The sequence below is a fragment of the Bos taurus genome, chromosome 10 (genome assembly GCF_002263795.3).
Source record: "Bos taurus isolate L1 Dominette 01449 registration number 42190680 breed Hereford chromosome 10, ARS-UCD2.0, whole genome shotgun sequence".
Classification (NCBI taxonomy): domain Eukaryota; kingdom Metazoa; phylum Chordata; class Mammalia; order Artiodactyla; family Bovidae; genus Bos; species Bos taurus.
This window is the reverse complement of record NC_037337.1, coordinates 27,833,906-27,851,873: the sequence shown is the minus strand read 5'-3', so window position 1 is coordinate 27,851,873 and position 17,968 is coordinate 27,833,906. Positions and strand designations below refer to the sequence as shown.

The window sequence follows — 17,968 nt, the reverse complement described above, 5'->3', positions numbered from 1 at the left end:
ACTTCTTTCCATATATCCTGTCCCATATTTCCACCTGGTATCTCACTAATAACTTAAACTCTAATTGCTTAATATAAACATGATAATCTATTTTCTCCACCTTTGTAAATTCCATGTCCAACTACCCTCTTTTAAAAAATGAATCCACAATTGTCCTATTCATCCACACATCTTGGTGTCACTTTTGACTTCTGTCTTTCATGTTCACATCAACTTTAATTCATCACCAGTTTCTCTGGGTTTTTACTTCTCAATATTTCTCTCTTCTGTATCAATACTGTTGCAGATCAACTATCTAGTCCTCGTCAGCAGCATGGCCTCCCAGATCTGCTTTATTTCATCATTCTCTTAAGAGGATTCCCTGCTTCCATTGCTTCTTTCCTCCAGTTGCCCTATCACAGTAGTGGGTAGAGTATCTGCCTTAATAACTAGCCTCATCATCAATTCCTTGCACACTCTCTGTCATTGACTTCCTGTAATTATTTAATGTCTTGAATAACTGAGATTAGTTCTCAATGTCAGGCAGAAACTAATCTGTACCAGTCTTTCTTCTCTTTTCTGAAACAATGTCTATGAAATAGACAATCTGCATGCTTCACCATTAACCTAGTGAATACCAAAGTTATGTATTTTTAATATTTTACCATTTGATTGAAATGACATTTTAGATCCCATGTTCATATATTGTACTATTTACCATGTCTTAAAAGTATATACAGTGTTATATTTGCTATGCTGTCTTTTTAATCTTTGGAATTACCTTTTCCCACTCTTCTCATATTTTAGAGATCTATTCCACTTCTGTGACCTACATCACACAATGCCTGATGTATATTTATATATGTGTTTGATAAAGATTGACTTTGTACAACATTGGTCTTTTACGAGACCTAGTATATAGAAGCAAATTCATTTAAATTAACAAAATGAATAAGTGAGGAGATAAGAATGGGAAAAGAACATTATTAAGACTTCAGTCTTGAATAACCATTTGACTTTATTATATGCCTAAACTGCTTCTTTTTTTTCACTTGTACAGTCAAAGTGAAAGTCATAACTAAAGAATTTAATATGCCAAATGAAAAAGACAGTTTGGAGAAAATTATATTTTCCTTAGCAGCTGATATTGCATACTTTGGCTTCCTTGTCTCAGCAGATCAATACATATTTGCTCCTAGATGGACCCAGCCTTCAGAAATCCCTTGAAGCACCTGCTCTTGCCCTTTCTTCCTACTTGCCCCACTTTTAACCATAAAGACAAGAGAAACATCCACTGTTAGGGAAAAGTTAACTTTTTTAATGTGAGAAATTGAAATTTATGGCTTTGGATTATTGGGGTGGCAGTAGTGAAAAGGTCACAACCTGATGAGAGCACTAAGCTTCTTCCTGCAACCTTAGGCTCTCCGGTTAATACATTCCTTGAGAAGTAAAAGTATTTGGGAAATGTTCTTAACTGATTGGGTGCAAGTGTAGGCATAAATAAGGTCTAGTTTAAATGTTAATAATTTAGAATAATGAAGGATTCAGAATATCAGGAATAATTATTTATACTTAATAACCACTTAGGGCTTCCCAGGTGGCACTAGTGGTAAAGAACCCACCTGTCAATGCAGGAGACATAAAAGACTTGGGTTCAATCCCTGGGTGGGGAAGATCCCTTGGAGGAGGGCATGGCAACCCATTCCAGTATTCTTACCTGGAGAATCCCATGGACAGAGGAGTCTGGAGTGCTACAGTCCATAGGATTTCAGAGTCAGAATTGACAGAAGCAACTGACCACGCACGCATATGTGCTAGGTTATGAGGTAGATATGTTTACATACATATCATATATTTCTCACAACAATTCTACAAGGGAGGTATTATTATCTCAATGAGAAATAGTGAGAAAACTGAATCTCAGATAAAGTAACTTTTCCATGCTCACACAGCAAATTTGCAGCTGAGCTTCAACTAAAATATAAAAGACTAATGCCAAAGTCCAAGCTATTAACCATTCCACTATAATGCATGAAAAGAAATCTGTGAAGTTTTGCATTTTTGGACTGAGGAAATTAAGAGATGAATGTTTGAAAATGATTTCTGGACTTTTTAATATGAACATATAGCCATGTGATAAATCCACCACATAGAAGAACCACACCTTTGAAAATAACAATACTGTGACCCTAATAGCAGATGCTGCCCAGACAGAGAGCCCTCCTGGGATGGTAGAATATAAAGAAAACATACATGGGGGAGAATTTTATGTGCTTGTTGTCTATTGTCCTGTACACCTTTTTCTGCTTAGTATATGATAGACTCCTCAAGTCATAATAAGAGTTGAATTTTTTTACTGTGAATTAAAGGTATATATCATTGTGCAGAGTGAAGGCAACCTGCCATTCATTTTCAAGTGTGGTTTTCACAGAAACTCTGTGAGCCTGACTGGGCAGGTAATAGAACCATCTGCCTTCCTTAAATGCAACCCAATGTTGCAAAGTCAGGAGTAGCCCTGAATCAATGAATTAAAGGTGAGAGGGTGATGTTCTCCTTAACTGACTTGGGTTCTCAGAAATAGAGGCATGGTATTTCACACTCTCTGAACCCTTATGTGTTCTCTCTGTTCTCCTCTTGCTTCTTCTTTTTTTTTTTGTCATTGTGCATATCTTTTCTAATTTCTCCTCTATCAAATCTTTAAGATTTTATTTTAAATTTTATTTTAAAATTTTATTTAAATTTATTTTATTTATTTTAATAATAAACTTTATTTTAGTTTAAAATTTTATTTTAAATTCTCCTCTAATCTTTAAGAATTTATTTTAAATTCATTCTTTCTCTCTATTTTATTTTTCTATGCACCCATAAACTTTTGGAAAACAGGTTGAGTGCTGGCTATTGGTTTGGAGACGAATGCTAGCTAATCCCCAACGAGAAATGTGTTGTAAAGCTATAGGAGTCTTCTCACTGGAAGTCTAATGGTCTTATCTACTCTAAGTTTTTAAGTAAGAAACTTTCCCTTAAGTGTATTTAAACTATTGAAAAAGATGATGGGGAGAATCAAGAATAATAAAGATGGAACGACTTTAATACAGCCTTGGGTTATTAATGCCTGTGTGCTCAGTTGCTCAGTCGTGTCTGACTCTTTGTGACCCTATGCACTTTTGCCTGCCAGACTTCTCTGTTCATGGGATTTCCTGTGCAAGAATACTAAAGTGGGTTGTCATTTCCTCTTCCAGAGGCTCTTCCTAACCCAAGGATAGAACCCAGGTCTCCTGCATCTCCTGCATTGGCAGGCAGATACTTACTACTGAATCACCCATAACCTCTCAATCGAGAACTATCTTTTGATTTTCTATGTGTCTGGGTATATACCATGAACTGTATACATGTGAATAATGGTGCTTGTTTGTATGCTGAATCACCTCAGTCTTGTCCAACTCTTTGCAACCCTGTGGACTGTAGCATGCCATGCACCTCTGTCCATGGGATTCTCCAGACAAGAATACTGGAGTGGGTTGCCATGCCCTCTTCCAGGGGATATTCTTGAGCCAGGAACTGAATTTGTGTCTTGTTTCTCATGCATTGCAGGCAGACTCTACCCACTGAGCAACCTGGGTAGCCTGTGAATAATGGTAGTTAATATTAAAGAGCATTTTCATATTATGTAATTCAAGATATTTACCAAAATTTGTATATATCTTCCTTCTTGCTTTCAGTAATTCTTCTAGACCCAGATAAGTATCTATGCCCTTGGAGCAGCTTAGCCACCTGGTATTGCTGACAAAAGTTATCTTCTATACTTGAATCTCTAGAACACACTTCCGCCACTTCCCCGCCCCCACCCCAAATCATCAAGATCTCACTATTCAATTGACATATTGTATTCTGCATTCAGTTCAGTTCAGTCACTCAGTCGTGTCTGACTCTTTGCTACCCCATGAATTGCAGCACGCCAGGCCTCCCTATCCATCACCAACTCCTGGAGTTCACTCAAACTCACGTCCATCGAGTCGGTGATGCCATCCAGCCATCTTATCCTCTGTCGTCCCCTTCTTCTCCTGCCTTCAATCTTTCCCAGCATCAGGGTCTTTTCCAATGAGAGAGCTCTTCCCATCACGTGGCCAAAGTATTGGAGTTCCAGCTCCAACATTAGAACTTCCAATGAACACTCAGGACTGATATCCTTTAGGATGGACTGGTTGGATCTCCTTGCAGTCCAAGAGTCTTCTCCAACACCACAGTTCAAAAGCATCAATTCTTTGGCACTCAGCTTTCTTTATAGTCCAACTCTCACATCCATACATGACAACTGGAAAAACTATAGCCTTGACTAGATGGTCTTTTGTTGACAAAGTAATGTCTCTGCTTTATAATATGCTGTTTAGGTTGGTCATAACTTTCCTTCCGAGGAGTAAGTGTCTTTTAATTTCATGGCTGCAGTCACCATCTGTAGTGATTTTGGAGCCCAGAAAAACAAAGTCAGCCACTGTTTCCCCATCTATTTCCCATGAAGTGATGGGACCAGATGCCATGATCTTCGTTTTCTGAATGTTGAGCTTTAAGCCAACTTTTTCACTCCCCTCTTTCACTTTCATTGAGAGGCTCTTTAGTTCTTCACTTTCTGCCATAAGGGTGGTGTCATCTGCATATCTGAGGTTATTGATAATTCTCCCTGCAATCTTGATTCCAGCTTGTGCTTCTTCCAGCCTAACGTTTTTCATGATGTACTCTGCATATAAGTTAAATAAGCAGGATGACAATATACAGCCTTGATGAACTCCTTTTCCTATTTGGAACCAGTCTGTTTCCACTTCCAGTTCTAACTGTTGCTTCCTGGCCTGCATACAGGTTTCTCAAGAGGCAGATCAGGTGGTCTGGTATTCCCATATCTTTCAGAATATCCCACAGTTTATTGTGATCCACACAGTCAAAGGCTTTGGCATAGTCAATAAAGCAGAAATAGATGGTTTTCTGGAACTCTCTTGCTTTTTTGATGATCCAGCAGATGTTGACAATTTGATCTCTGGTTCCTCTGTCTTTTATAAATCCAGCTTGAACATCTGGAAGTTCATGGTTCAGGTATTGCTGAAGCATGGCTTGGAGAATTTTAAACATCACTTTACTAGTGTGTGAGATGAGTGCAATTGTGTGGTAGTTTGAGCATTCTTTGGCATTGCCTTTCTTTGGGATTGGAATGAAAACTGACCTTTTCCAGTCCTGTGGCCACTGCTGAGTTTTCCAAATTTGCTGGCATATTGAGTGCAGCACTTTCACAGCATCATCTTTCGGGATTTGAAATAGCTCCACTGGGATTCCATCACCTCCACTAGCTTTGATTGTAGTGATGCTTCCTAAGCCCCACTTGATTTCATATTCCAGGATGTTTGGCTCTCAGTGAGTGATCACACCACGTGATTATCTGGGTCGTGAAGATCTTTTTTGTACAGTTCTTCTGTGTATTCTTGCCATGTCTTCTTAATATCTTCTGCTTCTGTTATGTCCCTACCATATCTGTACTTCATTTAGCCCATCTCTGCATGAAATGTTCCCTTGGTATCTCTGATTTTCTTGAAGAGATCTCTAGTCTTTCCCATTCTGTTGTTTTCCTCTATTTGCATTGATCGCTGAGGAAGGCTTTCTTATCTCTCCCTGCTATTTTTGGAACTTTGCATTTAAATGGGTATGTCTTTCCTTTTCTCTTTTGCTTTTTGCTTCCCTTCTTTTCACAGCTATTTGTAAGGCCTCTTCAGACAGCCATATTGCTTTTTTGCATTTCTTTTCCATGGGGATGGTCTTGCTCCCTGTCTCCTGTACAATGTCCCGAACCTCCATCCATAGTTCATCAGGCATTCTGTCTATCCGATCAGGTCCCTTAAGTCTATTTCTCACTTCCATTGTATAGTCCTAAGGGATTTGATTTAGGTCATACCTGAATGGTCTAGTGGTTTTCTCCACTTTCTCAAATTTCAGTCTGAATTTGGCAGTAAGGTGTTCATGGTCTGAGCCACAGTCAGCTCCGTGTCTTGTTTCTGCAGACTGTACAGAGCTTCTCCATCTTTGGCTGCAAAGAATATAATCAATCTGATTTCGGTGTCGACCATCTGGTGATGTCCATGTATAGAATCTTCTCTTGTGTTGTTGGAAGTGGGTGTTTGTTATGACCAGTGCATTTTCTTGGCAAAACTCTGTTAGTCTTTGCCCTGCTTCATTCCGTATTCCAGGGCCAAATTTGCCTGTTACTCCAGGTGTTTCTTGCCTTCCTACTTTTACATTCCAGTCCCCTATAATGAAAAGGACATCTTTTTTTGGTGTTAGTTCTAAAAGGTCTTGTAGGTCTTCATAGAACCGTTCAACTTCAGCTTCTTCAGCGTTACTGGTTGGGGCATAGACTTGGATTACTGTGATATTGAATGGTTTGCCTTGGAAACGAACAGAGATCATTCTGTCGTTTTGGAGATTGCATCCAAGTACTGCATTTCGGACTCTTTTGTTGACCATGAGGGCCACTCCATTTCTTCTGAGGGATTCCTGCCTGCAGTAGTAGATATAATGGTCATCTGAGTTAAATTCACCCATTCCAGTCCATTTCAGTTCGCTGATTCCTAGAAAGTCAACATTCAATCTTGCCATCTTTTGTTTGACCACTTCCAATTTGCCTTGATTTATGGACCTGACATTCCAGGTTCCTATGCAATATTGCTCTTTACAGTATCAGACCTTGCTTCTATCACCAGTCACATCCACAGCTGGGTATTCTTTTTGCTTTGGCTCCATCTCTTCATTCTTTCTTGAGTTATTTCTCCACTGATCTCCAGTAGCATATTGGGTACCTACTGACCTGGGGAGTTTCTGTTTCAATAATGTTAATAATGGATAGTGTATGAATACCTCTGGTTAGTTTTTATTTTCACCAAGAAAAATTATTATTTATTTATTTATTTTTTTGGTTAACTTGATCATTTTCTCTAGAGTCAATCTTTCTAGAATAAGAATCAACAGACCTAGCTTTTGGTTTCCAGTTCTTCTAGTTATGTAAACCTGGATGTGGCCTCGTGTTTTTCATGTGAATGATAACCATCTTGGACAAAACAGGCCCATATATAATTCCACAATAGCTTTTCATCTCATAATACTGAGAACATGTGCTTTTCGTCACCAAAACCTTGGTCCTTTTTCAGTAATTACTGAGTTTCTTGTCTTCCCCCCATCTTGTGCCTCCACTACCTTCCTCTGCATGTCTATCCCATAAATCTTATCCCCTGGTAACTCTCTCCAACTTGATGAGCAGCAGAAATTGGTTGCTCCCTGCACCCTACTCCAAGCCTCAGGTTTCTGGTAACAGAAAGTGTGCACGTTAAGACTGTGGACCATTGGATTCGGAGATGATAGTGTAGTTAATATATGTAGATGAGAATAGAAAGACATTCATCCCAATGATGCTGACCCAGAATTGGAGTCAGAATATAGTGACAGAGTCAGTTGTGTAGTCTGTGATGAAAGAGGGCACCAGTCAGATGGCCCTTTGAGTGAGAAGGTCTGAAGTTGTACCTAAAAAATGAAAGATATCAGTATACCTGTTCTACTGCATTTCATTAAGTCCTAGATAAATTAACCTCTAGCAGATGTTTTCAGGGACTGCTCTATTCTAGAAGGAGTGGTTGAGACGGGTGTCTGCACACAGAGAAACACAACACCATTGTCTGCTTACCCTCCACCTCACATATAAATACTATATGTATTAAAGAACTAACTAACTTTGTATATTATGATTTAAGGTCAAGAAGGAATCTCATCTGCCCTCCTATAATGGGACTTATTAGTGTTTGATATTCCTCATATTTTATAATTATAAATAAAAAATATAAAATACAAATTGCCTTGAAGATAAAATACCTGACTAGATTTCAAAGTAAAATTAAGCAGGATAATATCAGCTATCGGAATAGGTTATCATGCAGGTGATAATACTTTAAAGCATAAGGGGGTATCAGTGAACATAAGAGATGACATTAAGGGAAAGCTGAGACACCGATGAATTACTACTTAATATCTCAACTATTCCAAGTGCTGACTTCAATACCTTCACATGTATGAACAGAAAAATGCTTTCAGAGATATTTTACATCATCTGTGGCTGCTTTAGATATTCTGCCTTAGCAGAAATTGCAGAAATTCCCCAAATATACATTTATTAGGTCTAGAGAAAGCTTTTCCCACCTAGCTGCTGTAGGCTCCATTATGAAAGTCTTACTGAGTTTTGAGTCCAGTTTAGGGATTTTGTAGTCATGAAAAATTATGTGGAAACTAGAGGCACCCAGAATAGCCATGGCCATGATAAAATGTCATGGAAACAGTGGTTGTTTTATTTCTTATTGAAGTCCACATACTTCCCCTGCTTTACTATACTTGTGGGACCTCCAGTTTTACATACCACATTCTCTTTATTTTGTCTCAATCTACAGCTTATCCTGAGATAGGGATAAAAGACAGGAGACTATCAGTTCATGTCTCATGTAACTTTCAATCCAGGTGACAATCGACCAGTGAATCATGTTTTCCTCTCATCACTACTTTTTGTCAGTGAATTGTGAGAAAAGTGGATTGTGAGAATATATATAAAAACATGATGGAATATTTTGGAGATGAGGAATAGTCAATATCAAAGGTGAAATTTAAAATCTTTACTTATTGGCTATGTCAGATCTTAGTTCCAGCACGTGGGATCTTTGATGCATTATGTGGGATCTTTTGTTGAGATGCACAGACTCTATAGCTGTGACTGCAGAGCACTGGCTCAGTTGCTCCGAGGTATGTGGGATCTTAGTTCCCCAAGCAGGGGTCAAACCCCTGTTCCCTGCATGACAAGGTGTACATCTGACCAGAGGACCACTAGGGAAGTCCCCAGAAGTGATATAAACAGCTGATGAATTCCATGGACACGTTGGAATCTTTTGTATTTGCCTACTCTTAATTTAAGAACAGAATGTTGAAGTGAGAGTATTTGTGATGATAGGTTTGAAGTACTTTGCGGCTCAAACATTGTGATGATACTATGTTGATTGTTGTCTTTTTGCATGTGTATTTGAGGAATTGGATAGTTATATACTTTTCATTCATTATGAGAATACTGAAATCAGAAATTATCATCTCCATAATCACACTTTCCTCTTCATTTTCATATTTATCAGTATTTCAGTGGCAGCCCTGTTGGCTGGATCGATGGATGGAGGGAATCACTCGGTGTCTGAGTTTGTGTTTCTGGGACTCACTCATTCATGGGGGATCCAGCTGCTCCTCCTGGTGTTCTCCTCTGTGCTCTATGTGGCAAGCATGGCTGGAAACATCCTCATTGTGTTTTCTGTGACTACTGATCCTCACTTACATTCCCCCATGTACTTCCTACTGGCCAACCTCTCCTTCATTGACTTGGGAGCCTGCTCTGTCACTTCTCCCAAGATGATCTATGACCTTTTCAGAAAGCGTAAAGTCATTTCTTTTGGAGGCTGCATTGCTCAGATCTTCTTCATCCATGTCATTGGTGGGGTGGAGATGGTGCTGCTCATAGCCATGGCCTTTGACAGATATGTTGCCATATGTAAGCCTCTCCACTATCTGAGCATCATGAGCCCGAGGATGTGCATTTTATTTCTGGCTGCTGCCTGGGCCCTTGGTGTCAGCCACTCACTGTTCCAGCTAGCATTTATTGTTAATTTGCCCTTCTGTGGTCTGAATGTATTGGACAGCTTTTACTGTGATCTTCCTCGGCTCCTCAGACTGGCCTGTACAGATACTTACAGACTTCAGTTCATGGTCACTGTCAATAGCGGGTTTATTTGTGTTAGTTCCTTCTTTATACTTCTCATCTCCTATATGTTCATCCTGTTAACTGTTTGGAAACGCTCCTCAGGTGGTTCACCCAAGGCCCTGTCCACTTTGTCAGCTCACATCACTGTGGTTATTTTGTTCTTTGGTCCAACCATGTTTGTCTATACATGGCCGCACCCCAATTCCCAAATGGACAAGTTTCTTGCTCTTTCTGATGCTGTTCTCACTCCTTTTTTAAATCCAGTCATCTACACATTCAGGAACAAAGAGATGAAGGTAGCAATGAAGAGAGCTTTCAGACCATTCGTGAGTTTTAAGATTTCATAAATGATATTAAAAGGATTTTATCCTGATCATTATGTTGCCTGTATCTGGTATTATGAAATTAGCTCTTTCTAGTTCATTAGCTCTGAGTGTTACCACACTCTAAAAGACTGCTTCTCTTCCCTAAAGAGAATAAACATTCAGACAAATAAAACCTTAATTCAAAATTTATGTTTATTTATATGGGATTACACACATATGTTCTAATTATAATCATTTCTTTCTAGCTAGTTTCTTTACTTCTCTTTTCTTTCAAAATTTTAAACTGATAATTGTTTCAATTTGTCCATATATTTACTCATAATCTACATCTTGAAGTAACCAAGATGCTAATTATTCCATTGATAATCTCCACATTTACCAAGAATGGGTCTTTTTCTCATTCCTTTGGTGAGTTGGATAATACTCACATGTCATCCAAGTCCTTCAGGTTTATTATATCAGTTATCTCTTTGTAATTTTGAGGATATAGATATCTTCTTCAGTAGGAAAATTTTCTGTTAAGATTCTCCCTCAACAAGTTACAAAGTATCTGATTCCAGGCTAAGGAAATACCAGTCTCTCTGGCCTCATTGTCTTCTGCCTTTCTGCCTCTTTTCTCACTACTCTTTCTCTTAATTACCAATATTTTTTATTGGTGACATAAACCCTGTTGTGAAGATTTTTGAAAGCCTAAACAAATGACACTACTGGTTTCCTACTGTTCACATATAGGTATATTCATGAACCAATTATTCATTCTTTTATCTGTCTCCTAAAACCATTCATTTCTCTTTATATATGGCATTGTATTTATTCTGTATCTGGAATTGTTTCTAAAAATACATTGAAGCACCTCAAGATATATGGCCTGGAGGAGATAGAGATATGAATCAAATATTTTCAATGCAAATTTATAGAACATTTTGTAGTGCACTGTAAAAATCCAACATTAGTTTCCAGTGCTTGCCAAAGTGTCATACATCCAGTATAGCCTATTTTTTCCATTTGTGTGCTGTGTGCTAAGTCACTCAGTTGTGCCCAACTCTTTGTGACCCCATGGACTGTATAGATTGCCAGGCTCCTCTGTCCATGGGATTCTTCAGGCAAGAATACTGGAATGGATTGCCATGCCCTCCTCCAGGGGACCTTCCTGACCTAGGGATCAAACCCATGTTTCTTAAGTCTCCTGCATTGGCAGACACTTTCTTCACCACTAGAACCACATGGAAAGCCCCAACATCCAGTCCAGATTCCTTCAAACCTACTCTGTACACAGAGATCCAAGTGATAGTCATAAATATCTAGTCTGTTCATATTGCCTTCCTTGGAGGAAGATTTTAAGTTTTCCTTGCCTTCTCATTCTCCTAGAAAGAGTATCCCACTACTTATTTCAGCCTCATCCTGTATAAATCTCCTCTCATTTTCTCTCAGTGTAGTTCCAGGTTTCACTCCCAGTGCCCACTCTGGCCTCAAGGGGAAGCACAGATTGTTTCCCTTCAGGGAATCTTTTGTCTTCCATTCTTAGTCAACATCTATTTATCATTTAGATTTTAGCTCCAGTTGCGTCTTCAGGAAATCTTTACTGACTTTGTTGCTTACATCAAATCCTCTATTACAATATGACAGTGTAACTTTAATGTTTGCAATTTTGCATTTGTTTCTGTGGTTGTTTAACTAATATCTGCCTCTGCCTCTAGTATATAAAACCTCAAGATGGGAGAACTATCAATCAATTGCACTGGGCACACTCCTGGCAATGGGGTAGTCAATAAATATTAAGATAACTTAATGAATTAATTTTATGCATCCTTTTATGTAATACTTTTATGTATTAAAATTTCTCTCTATATGATGTTTTATTTCTTTTTGTGTGTGTTTTCTTTTAATAACTTTGAAGGTTTATAGTTTTTTTTTTAATTTATTTATTTTAATTGGAGGTTAATTAGTTTACAATATTGTATTGGTTTTGGCATACATCAACATGAATCTGCCACAGGTATACACGTGTTCCCTATCCTGAACCCCCCTCCCACCACCCTCCCCATACCATCCCTCTTGGTCATCCCAGTGCACCATCCCCAAGCATCCTGTATCATGCATCCAACTTGGACTGCTGATTCGTTTCACATATGATAATATACATGTTTCAATGCCATTCTCCCAAACCAACCCACTCTATCCCTCTCCCACAGAGTCCAAAAGACTGTTCTATACATCTCTGTCTCTTTTGCTGTCTCACATACAGGGTTATCATTACCATCTTTCTAAATTCCATATATATGTGTTAGTATACCACCCTTATGGCAGAAAGTGAAGAGGAACTAAAAAGCCTCCTGATGAAAGTGAAAGTGGAGAGTGAAAAAGTTGGCTTAAAGCTCAACATTCAGAAAACGAAGATCATGGCATCTGGTCCCATCACTTTACGGGAAATAGATGGGGAAACAGTGGAAACAGTGGCAGACTTTATTTTTTGGGGCTCCAAAATCACTGCAGATGGTGACTGCAGCCATGAAATTAAAAGATACTTACTCCTTGGAAGGAAAGTTATGACCAACCTAGATAGCATATTCAAAAGCAGAGACATTACTTTGCCAACAAAGGTCTGTCTAGTCAAGGCTATGGTTTTTCCAGTGGTCCTGTATGGATGTGAAAGTTGGACTGTGAAGAAGGCTGAGCGCAGAAGAACTTATGCTTTTGAACTATGGTGTTGGAGAAGACTCTTGAGAGTCCCTTGGACTGCAAGGGGATCCAACCAGTCCATTCTAAAGGATTTCAGCCCTGGGATTTCTTTGGAAGGAATGATGCTGAAGCTGAAACTCCAGTACTTTGGCCACCTCATGCGAAGAGTTGAATCATTGGAAAAGACTCTGATGCTGGGAGGGATTGGGGGCAGGAGTAGAAGGGGACGACAGAGGATGAGATGGCTGGATGGCATCACTGACTCGATGGATGTGAGTCTGAGTGAACTCTGGGTGTTGGTGATGGACAGGGAGGCCTAGGGTGCTGCGATTCATGGGGTCGCAGAGTCGGACACGACTGAGCGACTGAACTGAACTGAACTGAATACTGTACTGGTGTTTTTCTTTCTGGCTTACTTCACCCTATATAATAGGCTCCAGTTTCACCCACCTCATTAGAACTGATTCAAATGTATTCTTTTTAATGGCTGAGTAATACTCCATTGTGTATATGTACTACAGCTTTCTTATCTATTCATTTGCTAATGGACAGCTAGGTTGCTTCCATGTCCAGGCTATTATAAACAGTGCTGTGATGAACATGTCTCTTTCCATTCTGGTTTCCTCAGTGTGTATGCCCAGTAATGGGATTGCTGGAACATAAGGCAGTTCTGTTTCCAGTTTTTAAAGGAATCTCCATACGGTTCTCCATAGTGGCTGTACTAGTTTGCATTCCCACCAACAGTGTAAGAGGGTTCCCTTTTCTCCACACCCTCTCCAGCATTTATTGCTTGTAGACTTTTGGATCGCAGCCATTCTGACTGGCGTGAAATGGTACCTCATTGTGGTTTTGATTTGCATTTCTCTGATAATGAGTGATGTTGAGCATCTTTTCATGTGTTTGTTAGCCATCTGTATGTCTTCTTTGGAGAAATGTCTGTTTAGTTCTTTGGCCCATTTTTTGATTGGGTCACTTATTTTTCTGAAATTGAGCTGTAGGAGTTGCTTGTATATTTTTGAGATTAGTTGTTTGTCAGTTGCTTCATTTGCTATTATTTTCTCCCATTCTGAAGGCTGTCTTTTCACCTAGCTTATAGTTTCCTTTGATGTGCAGAAGCTTTTAATTTTAATTAGATCCCATTTGTTTATTTTTGCTTTTATTTCCAGTATTCTGGGAGGTGGGTCATAGAGGATCCTGCTGTGATTTATGTCAGAGAGTGTTTTGCCTATGTTCTCCTCTAGGAATTTTATAGTTTCTGCTCTTAAATTTAGATCTTTAATCCATTTTGAGTTTATTTTAAACTTCCAAACTCATTCTGTGAGGCTACCATCACCCTAATATGAAAACCTGACAAAGATCACACACACACACACACACACAAAAACTACAGGCCAATATCACAGATGAACATAGATGCAAAAATCCTTAACAAAATTCTAGCAATCAGAATCCAACAACACATTAAAAAGATCATACATCATGACCAAGTGGGCTTTATCCCAGGGATGCAAGGATTCTTCAATATCTGCAAATCAATCAATGTAATACACCACATTAAAACTGAAAAATAAAAGCCATATTATTATCTCAATAGATACAGAGAAAGCCTTTGACAAAATTCAACATCCATTTATGATAAAAACTCTCCAGAAAGCAGGAATAGAAGGAACATTTCTCACCATAATAAAAGCTATATATGACAAACCCACAGCAAACATTATCCTCAATGGTGAAAAATTGAAAGCATTTCCTCTAAAGTCAGGAACAAGACAAGGGTGCCCATTCTCACCACTTCTATTCAACATAGTTTTGGAAGTTTTGGCCACAGCAATCAGAGCAGAAAAAGAAATAAAAGGAATCCAAATTTGAAAAGAAGAAGTAAAACTCTCACTGTTTGCAGATGACATGATCCTCTACATAGAAAACCCTAAAGACTCCACCAGAAAATTACTAAAACTAATCAATGAATGTAGTAAAGTTGCAGGATATAAAATAAACACACAGAAATACTTTGCATTCCTATATACTATTAATGAGAAAATAGAGAAATTAAGGAAACAATTCCATTCACAATTGCAATGAAAAGAATAAAATACTTAGGAATATATCTACCTAAGAAACAAAAGACCTATATATGGAAAACTATAAAACACTGGTGAAAGAAATCAAAGAGGACAAAAATAGATGGAGAAATATACCATGTTCATGGATCAGAAGAATCAATATAGTGAAAATGAGTATACTACCCAAAGTAATCTATAGATTCAATGCAATCCCTCTCAAGCTACCAACAGTATTTTTCACAGAGCTAGAACAAATAATTTCACAATTTGTATGGAAATACAAAAAACCTCGAATAGCCAAAGCAATCTTGAGAAAGAAGAATGGAACTGGAGAAATCCACCTGTCTGACTTCAGGCTCTACTACAAAGCCACAGTCATCAAGACAGTATGGTACTGGCACAAAGACAGAAATATAGACCACTGGAACAAAATAGAAAGCCCAGAGATAAACCCATGCACCTATGGACACCTTATCTTTGACAAAGGAGGCAAGAATATACAATGGAGAAAAGACAATCTCTTTAACAAGTGATGTGGGAAAACCAGTCAACCACTTGTAAAAGAATGAAACTGGAACACTTTCTAACACCATACACTTAGTTTTAATTACTCATTGTATATAACATAGGTAATGCTGTAACTTTGTGTTACCTCAAATTTAGTACCCATTGACTCCTCACTGTGGGCTTTTGTGGCTCAGATTGTAAAGAATCTACCTGCAATGCCGGAGACCCAGGTTCAATCACTGGGTTGGAAAGAAGGAAATGGAGAAGGAAATGGCTCCTTACTATAGTAGAAATTAGTATACATGCCTTTTATCTTTTACCCACCCCCTATCTTTTCCCCCTTCATCACTCAATTTTATTTGATAACTTAATTCTTAGTTCTTTTAATCATTACCTCTATACTTTAAAATAATAATTAATCACCCTTAAAGTAATTTTGAATCCCTCCTACTGTGAAAGATAAAGAAATCAGAATATTTCAGTAGAAATATTTTTGTTTTTAATTTTTTTACTAATATAATTATTCTTTTTTAAAATATATTTTCCAGTTTTATTGATATATAACTGACATGTAACTAATTACTCTTTATAGTGTCATAGTTTTTAACACATGTATTCTATTCTTTAACCATAGTCCTCAGGATTCCCAGGACTGTTTAATATTAAACTTCATAATTTACTATTACCATGTTATATCTGTTCAGGTTTTGAATAGTGAAGTTCATTCTCTGTTTTCTTCAGTAAGGCCTCATGAGAACTTTGTTTCCTAAACTTTTTTTTTTTTTTAACTTTCTTTATTTTGTGCACACGAGGTTTGATAACCAGTTGGATTTGCCTTAATGTGACCCATGCTATATTTTTTTACCCCTGGTTTCTGATAAGCTCTTTAGTCTGTAAATTCAATGCTTCTTTTGTTTTGGATAAGTTTCCTTTTTCTTTATTTTGAATAATTTCTATACTAAACATTATGAACTCTCTTTAAGAAAAACTAATTTTTAATTTGTTGGATATTATTTTAATCTATATTTTTCTTTAATTCTTTTAAACTCCATTCTTTTTTAGAATATTTAAGCTTCCACTTTTTTCTTCTGTTAGGATCCTCATTTCTGTCTCTTTCATTTTGTTATTTACTTCTTGAAATTTCCAGTTTATTTTTTGTCACTTCATATTTTCTGTCATTTATTTAATTTGACTCATATTTTCTAAATGTCATTTCAGAAAGAAGATATCTTTACATTTTCACTGAAAATTTGCTTATAATTTTCACTACTTCATGGCATAACCTATTATGTGTTTGCTGTTTATCTTATGTCATTTTCCCTTTTCTTTCTTACTGAAGTATATTCACACAGGTCATCATTGTTTTATAATAGAATCATTATGCTATGAAATATAATTTTATCATTAATCTATTAATACACTAGATATTTGAAAGGATATCATGAAGGAGGAGGAGGTGGGGGTGATTGTGATATATGATAGAAGGCAGTTGAGTTTTGGAATGTGGTTTTCAAAATACCTCTCATTCGTTAGTATGACTCAAGCCTGGGCTGCTGGTCTAACTACTGACTCAGAGTGGAGTCATATTTGTTAATATTTATCATGTATCTTATTATTTGTCTGTTTCTTCTCATTATATAATGGCAATTGTCAGCTGTCTGGATGCTTTCCCCCACTTCTTGCCATGCTATACCATGGCCTAACTATTTCAAAGGTGCTGTATCTGTATCTTTCTCTTTAAGTTCCATTACCCCATCACTTTCTAATGTGAGGGTTCACACATTCTGATATTGCTGTTTAAAGTGAGGATCACTGGTTTTATTCTCAACATAGCTACCTCTTTTTGAGACTACTGAACTTCCTGACTGATTCAAGATCTTTAGAGGCATGCATTTTTTTTTGGTGTTCATTCTTGTCCTATTTCAATTTTTATGGCATGTAGTTTTACTTTACATGTCATGCCTTGGAATTGTAGGTAGATTTCCTGGTTTTTATAAGAATGGAGTTCACATTTATATTTCATCTCATTATTTAAAGAAAGAGAGGGAGAAGCATCTCAAGACTGGAATCTTAGACTGAAACTCTGAGTTTATTTACATAATTGAGGTTGACCTACAGTTTTATCTGTTATGCATGCCTGAAATTTGGATTCACGATCCTGTGCTTCATGAATGTGTTGGGTAATATTGACTTTTATATAATTTAAGAAAGAAAGATTTGGTGGGCATTTATCCTGTTCCTTTATCTGCTGAGTATTCCTCTGTCTCTTCATCTTGTTTAAATTGCTGAGTTTGGGGTGTCCTTTCTGTATTCTGGCAGTTTGTGGAGTTCTCTTTATTGTGGCGTTTCCTCACTGTGTGTGGGTTTGTACAGGTGGCTTGTCAAGGTTTCCTGGTTAGGGAAGCTTGTGTCGGTGTTCTGGTGGGTGGAGCTGTATTTCTTCTCTCTGGAGTGCAATGAAATGTCCAGTAATGAGTTATGAGATGTCTATAGTTTTGGGGTGACTTTGGGCAGCCTGTATCTTGAAGCTCAGGGCTGTGTTCCTTTGTTGCTGGAGAATTTGCATGGTATGTCTTGCCCTGGAACTTATTGGCCCTTGTGTGGTG

The 17,968-nt window shown here is 37.8% G+C and overlaps 1 protein-coding gene across 1 annotated transcript; it reads left to right on the top strand.

The window, feature by feature from the left end:
- Positions 1-9,201: 9,201 nt before the first annotated feature.
- Positions 9,202-10,134, top strand: OR4F1C (olfactory receptor family 4 subfamily F member 1C). The gene has a single exon (NM_001390660.1). The coding sequence runs from the start codon at positions 9,202-9,204 to the stop codon at positions 10,132-10,134; it is 933 nt and encodes a 310-aa protein (NP_001377589.1).
- Positions 10,135-17,968: the final 7,834 nt, after the last annotated feature.

What these genes read in the sequence shown, in the direction of transcription:
- OR4F1C (NM_001390660.1), top strand. Translation starts at nt 9,202, where the DNA reads ATGGATGGAGGGAATCACTCGGTGTCTGAGTTTGTGTTTCTGGGACTC.